Source organism: Cololabis saira, chromosome 2, assembly GCF_033807715.1.
Source record: "Cololabis saira isolate AMF1-May2022 chromosome 2, fColSai1.1, whole genome shotgun sequence".
Taxonomy (NCBI): domain Eukaryota; kingdom Metazoa; phylum Chordata; class Actinopteri; order Beloniformes; family Belonidae; genus Cololabis; species Cololabis saira.
The window spans coordinates 20,389,429-20,401,156 of record NC_084588.1 but is presented as its reverse complement, the minus strand read 5'-3'; the positions used below and the strand labels follow the sequence as shown (position 1 = coordinate 20,401,156).

The 11,728-nt window shown below is 40.4% G+C and overlaps 1 protein-coding gene across 1 annotated transcript; it reads left to right on the top strand.

Annotated features, from left to right (window-relative positions):
- The first annotated feature begins 5,288 nt into the window (after positions 1-5,288).
- Positions 5,289-11,024, top strand: dtwd1 (DTW domain containing 1). Its single transcript, XM_061709542.1, has 5 exons — positions 5,289-5,372; positions 7,003-7,289; positions 7,462-7,599; positions 10,201-10,489; positions 10,664-11,024. Exons 2-5 carry the CDS (start codon positions 7,032-7,034, stop codon positions 10,888-10,890), a joined length of 912 nt encoding a protein of 303 aa, XP_061565526.1. The 5' UTR covers positions 5,289-5,372; positions 7,003-7,031; the 3' UTR covers positions 10,891-11,024.
- Positions 11,025-11,728: the final 704 nt, after the last annotated feature.

Here is an 11,728-nt window from a genome sequence, read left to right as displayed (position 1 = left end):
CCACGCTTCCGTCAGTCTTCTCCAGGGCAGCTGTACATGTAGTTTCCCACAACCAAGTAAGAATGTGGAGTGAATGAATAATAGAACCACTTTGAGTGTTCAGAAAAGTGCAATATAAATGTAACCCATTATTACAATTATTATTATAAAGTAGGGAAGACAAAACATGAATCAAATTTTTTGAAAAAGTAATTTTTCAAACTAATTTAAGTTAAGTATTCTAAGCATTAAGTGTTGTTAATAAAAGTCAGTGTTAATGACTGGGGGGGTGTCTCCTTTTTCTGAGCTTTGAACCAGTGCAGGGTTCTCTTGGGTTGGTTGAAGACCAGACGTGCTGCTGCGTTCTGGATCATCTGCAGAGGTTTAACTGATCATGCAGGGAGGCCAACCAACAAGAAATTACAGTAGGCAATGCGTGACATGACCTGAGCCTGAACCAAGAGCTGTGTTGTATGTTCTGTCAGTTAGAGTCTGATTTTCCTGATGTTGTAAAGAGCAAATCGGCAAGACCGGGAAACCGAGGCAACATGCTCCTTAAAGGTCAGCTGGCTGTCTAACATGACACCAAGATTCCTAGCAGAAAATGTGGGCATAAGTGTGGTGCAATGCAGCTGCACGCTTATCTTTTTTTTTTTTTTTAAGATTTTTTTGGGCTCTACTGGCCCTTTATTTAGACCCTCCAGAAAAACGCAGGCAAAAATCCTTGATTCCGCGGACTAAAATCCTTGATTCCGCGGGCTAAAATCCTTGATTTTGCGGGCTAAAATAATTGATTATGCGATTAAATGTGCGGGTTTTTTATGTGCTTTTATGCGGCGAAATTGCGGAATATGCTGTAAGTTGCGGAATATGCGGAAAGTTGCAAAATATGCGAAATATGCAGGAAGTTGCGGATTCGGCGCTGAGCTCTTCCCTCTTAAATTCAGCGGGTCGTCTGATCTGAGGTCGTAAGAGAAAAAAAAGGAGAGCGCGGGTGGAGAGGAGAGACGCGGCCGGCCCCTCTCCTCTCCACCCGCGGCTCGGTGCTCGGGTGATTGCCGGGCGCACCGGCGCGACGAGGGGGACGAGACAGAGCTCCGTCACCCCCCCCCACGCGTCCGCCGCCACTATCCCCCAAGTGGATGGGAACGTGCGTCCGCCTCCGCCGGCCCTCGCAGGCGCAGTGGTGCGCGGTCAGCGCGGATCCTGAGTCCACCGGCAGCCGCGCCCACCGCGCAAGCGGCACTCTCTTTTTCCTCTCACCCCCGCGGGTGAGAGCTGCTGTTTGGGGGGTGGCGCCGTGGCGGTTTCTGCGAGGGGTGCGGAGGTCCCCGGGCGGGTCCCGCACGTCGCGACCGGGCGTCCCGATATGTCACTCACAACACTCCCCCCTTTTTCCAAACTTTATGCGAAAATGTCGGCGATGATGCGGTGAAATCAAGCGAGCCCCGCATAATTCGCATATTCAGCGCGGACATATGCAATATTAACCCCAGTAAAAGTGATTTTTCTGCACCAGACATTGAAATCCACGGAAGCTCTGTAAATCCACGGACAGCCGTGAAATCCGCGAAAAATTCCGCGACATCGGAATCGCGGATTCCTGGAGGGTCTATTTATTGAAGTAGCAGACAGGAAGAGGGTAGAGAGAGAGAATGGGGATGACATGCAGCAAAGGTGCGCAGGCCGGGATTCAAACCTGCGACCGCTGCAGGAGGACTGTAGCCTCAGTATATATGAGCAGCTTGCTTAACCCACTGCGCCACCGTGTGGCTCCTGCACGCTTATCTGAGGAGGTAAGGAGTGACTGGCTCCACAGACAATAAACTCAGTCTGAAGGTGACGGTCCTTCATCCAAGCAGAGAAATCAGAAAGACAAGTCGATATTCACATTGAGACAGCCGTGCCGTGCCAGGTGGGAAGGAAAGGAAGAGCTCGGTGTCATTGGCATAGCAGTGGTAGGAGAAGCTGTGAGGGCAGATTATTTCACCTAGTATAGAGGTGTATATTGAAAAGAGAAGAGGGCCAAGCAGTGTTCCCTGTGACACCCCTGTTGCCAGCTCATGCGATCTGGACACTCGTCCTTGCCATGATACTCTGAAGGATCTTCCTGCGAGGTGAGACAGGAACCACAAGAGGACAGCTCCTGAAATGCCAAGCATTGACAGTAGGGAGAGGAGGATGTGGTGGTTGACTGTGTCAAAGGCAGCAGACAGGTCAAGCAGTATGAGGACTGAGGATGGACCAGCAGATCTGGCAGCCCGTAGTGACTCAGTAACTGACAGAAGAGCATTTTCAGTTGAGTGGCCCTGCCTAAAGCCAGACTGATGTGGATCATACAGTTGTCGGGAAGGAACTGTGAGACCTGACTGAAGACAGCACGTTCTGGAGTTTTAGACATGAACGGGAGACGTGAGACTGGCTGGTTAGTTTTCAACCTGGGCAGGGTTGAGTGTGGGTTTTTTCAGCAGTGGGATGACCAGAGCTTGTTTGAAGGCAGAGGGAAAGATGCCAGATGTAAGAGAGGAGTATCGTCATTCTGTTACTGCCTGACACATTTGATTCAAAGAATGATCAGTGAAAAGGAACAGTCTAGCACCCTTGATACACCTAATAAAATATGATACTTTTATTTGACAGTGTACAACAGTTCTGACAGTGTTCAGAACGGCTAAGCATAATGTTTCACCAATGAAATTATTTTAATTTAATTTAGATTTTTATGAACAGTAGAAGAAGCCTTCCTGAAATGCAGACAGAAATCATTTTTTGTTATTATTATTCAGTCTAAAAATAAAGCAAAAATTAAAAAAAAAAACAAAAAAAAAACTGATGATAATGTAGTTCAGCAGCATTCAGAGCATGAATTTATAGTTTATGTAAATTGATCTCAAGCATGAAATTGTTATGTCTACCCTGGTGACAGCAATAATAAACATACAGATCAAAAGAAAAAACAATCTCATTTACAGAAATCTTGTTATTGTGCAGGGTATAGTAAGCTTAGCTTAAAGTATTTGACAAATAACCTAATGTATGTCCCTGCCAGGAAGGTCCCGTTTGAAACACATCTGCTAGTAATGGTAGTCTGCATGCGAAGGTTTATGTTTGAGGTCAGGTATCTTTGAAATCTGACTGTTTTACATTACATGAAGCACATTTGGTGCTAAACAAGACCAGTGCACATTTATATTATATATTACCCTTTCCCGAACTAATCTTTCATTCCTCGCATGCATATAGAAAATGCAACCTGACTCTGAAGAGCACCAGCACCTGAAAATCCAGCTCACGATATATTGGAGAAGTTCACTGTCATAGAGTGTAAACAAATTTATATTTATGAGATTTACTTATTAGTGCAATATTTTTTCAATTACTTTGTCGTTGTTTAATGACATGGATCTGAGAGACGGACAATGATCTTGAATGGGTCCAAATTTAGTCTACAGCTAGACAGAAACAACAGAATTTGACATCAACATGTTAAAGTAGAGTAATAAATACTCTGTAAAATAGTAATTATTATAAATGACTATAAAAGTGGAGGATGTCAAGTGACAGAACTATAACAAAATAATAATAATGATAGGGATTCTTTTTTTAACGTGAAGTATCTGGCTTTGTCTGAACACAAGGTACATTTATTGCCTTATGCATTTAGCCTCTTCTGAACATAATAAACTTTCTTAATACAGTATGTATATGACTTGTCACATACACTTTTCACTCCTGTACTTGTGCTTACATGGGATGCAGCTGTACTTGGCTTCTATAAAAGCATGTTGAAGTCCAAGTTGGAGGATTTTTTTTTCTCCCACAGTTGGCTTAGGAAGATCCCAGATGCTGCAGATCTGTATTGTGTCTACTTTTATTGTAATAAATCTTGTTATGCGTTTAAAAGCTGGCTACGGAGCAATTCTTTCATCCTTGCTTCACACCGCATCGACTGAGAGGGAGAACAACCGAGACAAGACAAATGTAATATTCAAAAATGAATTACTTCATTTCATTAAATATTTGCATTTAACATCAAAGACTTAACTTGAAAGAGAGATTGTCAGTTTTAACGTCTTAATTGGTTGCTACCACTGCCAATACTTTGACGGAGCAGGCTGATGAAAAAGTCTTCTAACCTTTTAGTTTAGTTTAGTTTAGTTTATTTCGGTCATGACATCACAAAAAAAAGAAGAAAATGACAACAAGAAAACGAATACACTGTTCAAAGAAAACATTACAAAAAATTTCCAATATACAAATACCATCTAGACCGAAAAAGGTGTAGGCTGAAGCAAAAGTTATTATTTGCCTACCCTCAAAAAGATTAATTAAAGTAATGAAATGAAAGCAAGAAGTAAGAGAAAAGACTGACAGTAAAACAAATTGCCTCCATGGAGATAACAAAAATTCCTCAAGAAATAAAAAAGAAATCAAAATCAAATCAAACCACTAATTAAATAAATAACCAACTCAACATAGCAAGCATCACCACTCATTAATTAGACATAAATAAATCATCCTCCTTTTCAATTTTTTTTTTAAATAAGGTTATTCCATACATCCACCGGTGCCACTGTAGCATCTCAGTTTGGTGTTGGTTCTGATTGTTGATTTCCTGTATATGCTCTCCCCTCTGAGGTTGTAATGGCTTTGTCTTAAATTGAACATATTTTGAATACAGTCTGGCATCATGTTATTGTTGATTTTGAACATAATCTGTGCAAGTCCACCAGTTCATTGAATTTAAATTAATTTGTTTCTATAAATAATTGGTTGGGTGCTTGTATCCAACTTTGTTTATGAGTCGCATCGCTTTTTTTTGGAGTAAAAATATTGGTTTCGTGATTGTCTTAAATGTGTGTCCCCATACTTCTATACAGTATGTTATATATGGTTTTATTAAAGATGAAGATGAAGAACCTTTGAGCTTAATTAACTGGTTGTAACGCCATCATTAATTACTTTCGCTTGTTGTACTTTAAACTCCGGGTTTATTGTGCTAAACACATTGAAAGTCGTTGTTTCAAGTACAACCAGTTCTTTTAATTGCCATAATCGACATATTTACCTTCACAAACGTCTAACGCTCATCTGACCATCGATCACTTCGCTCCCTAGCAACCGTTAGCCACCATAGCAACGAGGCGGCGTACTTTCTCCACTTCCGTGAAGCGCGTCAGTATTTCCGGCGTAGAAGAAGACTTAAGGCTGATTTATGGTTCCGCGTTACACCAACGCAGAGCCTACGCCAGGGTACGCGGCGACGCCAGGGTACTACGCCGTAGGTCTGCGTCGATTTAACGCGGAACCATAAATCAGCCTTTACACACACTCATGTGTGAGTACAGCTGACCCTGCTACGTGCGTTTATGTCGTGATTATTTCCTGGCCAGGTTCGTATATTCAACCTTAGCGTACAATACGATGTTTTTAGATACTTTAACTATGTCTGGGTGTGTGCATGTCAGCGTTTGCAGGCTCAGCTCCAGGTGTGGAGTGAATGCATGCTAACAGGGGCTAGCATGAGTGATGTGAATGAGGACATGGTAGTGGCTTTATTTGGAAATAGAAATGTAAAAAACTGGAGCAGATCTGCAGTAGTAGTTCGTTTCACGTCAGATATAGCTGCGGATCCTAATTCAAAGAAAGGGATGGTGTATTGACAACAGCATGGTTAATTATTGAATTGATTGCAGGTTGTTGTTATTGTGTTAACTCATATAAACTCATATCACACTCATAATGTGTGAACATATTATATACGGTATGTGTGACCAGTACTCGAGTTGGGGGGGATGAGGGGGGATGGCACCCCCCCTGAAATAAAAACGGTCAAAATCATCCCCCCTGTAAAACTGCCATCCCCCCTTTCCATCCCTTATGTCATTTCATCAATGAATGTGGTTTTACTGCTATTTCAACATTTAGAGTCAACACCAGAAAAATAACACCAGAGAAATAACTTATTTGACAATTTTCACCTGTTTCAAGTAAATTTTCACTTGAAATAAGTAGAAAAATCTGCCAGTGGGACAAGATTTATCTTCTCATTACAAGCAAAAAAATCTTGTTCCACTGGCAGATTTTTCTACTTATTTTAAGTGAAAATCTACTTGAAACAGGTGAAAATTGTTGTTTTTTCCAGTGATGAGTCTTCTTTTACGTGTAATGAGATTTTTTTTTACTAAAATTAGACATTTTAACTAGAAATAAGACAAATATTCGTGTTAAGATTTTGAGTTTTTGCAGTGATCCATTTTACTTATCCAGATCATTTTGATAAGTTCAGAAAAGTGTTTTTTAGTTTTGTGTTTTGATGTATTTGATGTAAGCCCAGTGGATATTTAAAGCTTACAGAAGGCTGCATTTAACTGCTGCTATGTCATTCCTGCAGTATTTATGCAGGTGTTTTGGTCAGTGCTATTATTTGTAATATATTATATATTTGTAATCAGCACAAAATATGTGTCCCCATATGATAAAATCCACCACCCCCCCTGATTTTTCTTTACAACTTGAGTATTGTGTATTGACAACAGCATGGTTAATTATTGAATTGATTGCAGGTTGTTGTTATTGTGTTAACTCATATCACACTCATATATTGGCTAGTGTGTGAACATATTATATATGTGTGACTAATTATCATTCTGCATCAGAGAGCTCATGTCAGAGCTGAGGTGCCCCAACAGGAAGTGTCGGATATAAAATTGATTGTGTCACATCACATGAAACAGCAACTAAAATCCTAATCATTCTGCAGTGTCATGAAAAGATTAATAGTATGATTAAATATCCTAAATCAGTCAACCATATTCATCACATTTGTCTGGAAAAAAGGCATCTTTGTGAATTTTGGATTGCAACTCTTAGCTAGTTTCCACATTGGTTTGGTCATTTGTTTTTACAGTTGTGCTGAAGTTGAATTACTCATACATTCTAACATTTGCATCATTTGTTTTGTATTTTTTTCTCTCTCGCTCTCTCTTTATAAATTATGAATGCTGGGACAACCTTTTCCAGACAAATCTGTCTACATTTAAAGAGCAAGAATGAGCAGTCTGGATCAAGACCAGCAACTTTATCCTGGTTGCCGTGACAAAACAACAGTCTCTGGTGATTCATCAGACATCCACGAGCTTTCCAAGCAGCCCCTCCAAGGTTTAAAATTGGCATCACATGCAGTGCTGGAGAAGGCACAGCAGAATGGCAGGTTGAAGTGCTCTAAATGTGGAGGATCAAGGATGTTCTTTTGCTACACATGCTGCTCATTAGTGGGTGTCGGCATACAAGAAATTCCCTTAATCAAGGTCAGTAAGAGGTTAAGAGTTGCTTTATTTTTTTTTTTTTTTTTAACAGAGGCCTTCTTCAACAGTTCTGCTTATGGAAAGTGTAATGTCTTTTATAGCATATATGTTCAATAAGATGTTCACATTGTTTGTTTCAATTGCCTTCTTCACTGTAACTCTGTTTTGTGCTCAGCTTCCTGTAAAGATAGACATCATCAAACATCCAAATGAAACTGATGGCAAGAGTACTGCGATCCATGCCAAGATTCTCGCACCTGATGACGTCACCATATATACCTATCCATGCATTCCTGAATATGAAGAGGATAAGGTTTGATACATTTTCTTGATATTATATCACATAATGGAGTTTATTCTACTCGTACACCCGTAAATATCTGAAGTCATAGTCTTTATGGTTTTATACTGTATGTCTTGAAATGTTTTGTTTTGTCCATGCCTGGCTCTAAAAAACAAAAATATTTGAATTACTGTCACACAGTTTCTCAAAATTGAGATTATCAAAAAAGGTTTGCCAATCTCTTTTTATCAACTAATTTACTGCTCCTTCTCTAGTAGTTTTTAATTTTATTCATACACACTGATCAGCCCCAACACCGAAGTCACTCAAAAGCTGAGCAAATAATATTAGTCTTCTAACTGCAGTCATGGCATAGAATTTAAAATAGAACATACTGCTCCAGATCTGATGTCTATGCACCTGAGATGATCATTTCATCAAGTCAAGTTTATTTCTATAGCGCTTTTAAAACAACCTCAGTTTAAATAAACAAAATAAAAGCATAAAAATTGACAAAACAACATTAACTACTAAATTAGCAAGGACAACAGTACTAAAATGAAATGATCCCACATAAATCTGAGTGTATTTTAAATCTTTTTAAGTGGGAGAACTTGCACAACTGGTGGCTGACAAAATACTTTTTTGTGTGTGTGTGTGTGTGTGTGTGTGTGTGTGTGTGTGTGTGTGTGTGTGTGTGTGTGTGTGTGTGTGTGTGTGTACACACACACACACACACACACACTAAAAAGCTAGGTTATCATAGTCAAGCTGGAGGAGTGATGATGAGCAACACCTGGCTACAGCTAACCCTTTTAAACCCTAAGAAAGTAGTGGAGAGTACTGAGTATTGCCCACATCATTTTTTTTTTTCTACTTTGGCTGAATTTTGTTAAACAAATAATCGGACTTAGTTATTTGATGTTTTTTGCCTAAGATTGTAAGATTTCCATCCATCCCCCCCCATCCATCCATCCATCGTCCGCCGCTTATCCGTTCCCGGGTCGCGGGGGCAGCAGCCTCAGCAGGGATGCCCAGACTTCCTTCACCCCAGACACTTCCTCCAGCTCCTCCGGGGGGAGTCCGAGGCGTTCCCAGGCCAGCCGAGAGACATAGTCTCTCCAGCGTGTCCTGGGTCTTCCCCGGGGTCTCCTCCCGGTGGGACATGCCTGGAACACCTCCCTAGGGAGGCGTCCAGGAGGCATCCGGTACAGATGCCCAAATCACCTCAGCTGACTCCTCTCAATGTGAAGGAGCAGCGGCTCGACTCCGAGCTCCTCCCGGGTGACCGAACTCCTCACCCTATCTCTAAGGGAGCGTCCAGCCACCCTGCGGAGGAAACTCATCTCGGCCGCTTGTATCCACAATCTTGTCTTTTAAGTCATTACCCAAAGTTCATGACCATAGGTGAGGGTAGGTGCGTAGATTGACCGGTAAAATTATGAACAGGACCGGTGACAAAGGGCAGCCCTGCCGGAGTCCAACGTGCACCAGAAACAAGTCTGACTTACTGCCGGCAATGCGAACCAGACTCCTGCTCCGATCATACAGAGACCGGACAGCCCTTAATAGAGGGCCCCGGACTCCATACTCACTGACCCCCCACAGAATGGCACGAGCGTGGGGTTCTCCTGCTCACTTCCCTTACGCCCCGGTCTGACCTCACCCCTCATTGCAATACATAAACCACCAAATCTAACTCTAATAATTATTCCTGGCATCATCATGATATATTGTTTCATAGTGTATTATATTAAGGTATGAAATCTCATGGGATGTTAAACTATAGTATTATTATATTGTTATATATTATAGTATGGTGATATCATTTGGTTATATGTTATAATAATTATGTTATATTAGGATATTACTATAATATTATGCTATATTTATATGATATCGTGCTACACCACTCTATATGATGATTATTTATTTGTTTACTTTCGAATTAATATTCTCAATTTATGTATCCACTTTCATCATCTTATTTACACACACACACACACATACTGATGTCGTCTTTTGTCGTTGTTTGCACTGTATGTTAATAAAAAAATAAATAAAAAAAAGTCCAAATAGGGACTGTTTAGACAAATTTTCAAACTAAAAAAAATTGATATATGATTAATCCGAAATAAATGTTTTAGAAAAAAAAAAAAAAAAAAGAATGGCACGAGGGACACGGTCAAATGCCTTCTCCAGATCCACAAAGCACATGTAGACTGGTTGGGCAAATTCCCATGAACCCTCGGGCACCCTGCGGAGCACCCTGTAAGATTTCCCCAATACGAAAACCCAACGCAATATAATGATATTTGTTGTGTTTTTACATACAGACACAGAAAAAGGGATCTAAAAAGGGGTACTGTATTTTTATTCGAATTGACATTTTTCGAGTAAATTGCTTTCATCTTGCGTTTATTTTTATCTACCGAATTAACATGTTTTTAATTATTCTGTTTTACTGTATTTCACTCCTGTCAAACAGTTTTTCTTTCACTGCTTCTCAAATTTACTTCTGTCTAAATCATGGCTCTAAAGAAAACACATGTTTTAAACACCTCTTTTTTTTTTTTTTGTAGTCTAGGATTTGTGTAGTTGATTTTCACAGTCTGTCTCTGCTCTCTCCAGGTGGTTCTGGTGTTCCCGGGCCCTGGCGCCGTCTCAGTTCAGGACATGGTGCAGTGTTTACGTGACAGAGGCAGCAATAGGTCGCATGACAGCTCTGGTGAACCCTGCCCGAAGAGGCTGAAGAGAGAGGAAGTTCAAGATGCCACACAGGCTGCCAAGCAGTCGGAGCCGGAGACCACAGAGGAAGAAAAGACCTTGGAGTCAAGGGTGTTTCCCCTGCAAAGGGTGGTCTTCATCGACAGTACATGGAACCAGACCAACAAAATCATCACAGACGAGAGGCTGCAAGGTAATTAATTTCTGCAGTTGCGCAAATTTTCACAAGAGTTTGACAAAGTATTTTCATTTGTCCAGCTAATCACCATTACTCCAGCTAATGGTGATTAGTTGGAAAAAACATTTCTCCTTTACATGATCTCACCCTGTCCTCGTGTGCTGGTGACTGAGATGTTTTCTCATTTAGGTTTCCTCCAGGTAGAGCTGAAGACAAGAAAAACATGTTTCTGGCGCAGTCAGAAGGGTAAACCAGCAACCTATCTAGCTACTATCGAAGCTATTTATTATTTTCTCATGGACTTCCATCAGCACTGCCTTGCTCAGCGTTACAGTGGAGAGTACGATAACCTTCTCTTCTTCTACTCCTACCTGCACTCGGTTGTTAACAAAGCTAAGACATTGGCTGGAAAATGACCAAAGACTGAACTGTAGCTGAGAAGCAGCTTTGTCTATCTTTTTGTTCTCTGGCTAATATGTTTAGTGTTGTAAGAAAAACTCTGGCATCTTTTTGTAAGAATATGGAATAAAAGAAAGAGTTGAAAAACGTACCTGAGTTGTTTGATGCAGTGAATTTATGGACTATCACTAAACAGCTGCCACAAGTTTAAAAAACCAGCGAACATCTTTATCTAAACACAGAGTAACTAAGTTTTACATCCTTAGGAATTATACTTGCTTTATTATTTACACTAAAATATGTAAAAAATTTTACTTTTCATAACTTTATCAGTGCAGTTTTCACAAGAATTCAGATGCAGCTGAAGCAGGAAAAGGCAAAAAAATGCATTGAATTCATCAGTTGACAATAAGAAATTGCAATTCAAACTTAAGCTCAAAGCAGTTTCTGTTCTCTTTAGGCGTGGGCATCGCACAGACGTCACAACCACAAAAGCACAATTTGGTTGGAGAAAAAATGTATTAATTGTTCACTGCAGAAAAAGTTCTGTGGACAGGTAGGTTGAACTTTATGTCAAAAACCAAAAGTATAATGTCGTGTTTGCGCAGAATTACCCTGGGTTTATCCCAGCTTTCAAGTCCATGAATTTAAAAACAAACAAAAAAATAAGATCAATAAATTTTACTGGTGAATGTCATGGCAGCAGTCTTTGATGTGAACTTTAGAAGAGATTTAGGTACTGAAAGCAAAAACTTGAAGAGTGGGATCGAGAAGAGAGCACATGTTTTCTGATGGGCAAGTCCAGGTTGTAAATTTACTGAGCTGCAGTGACGCAACATGAGGAGAGCTGTTCAG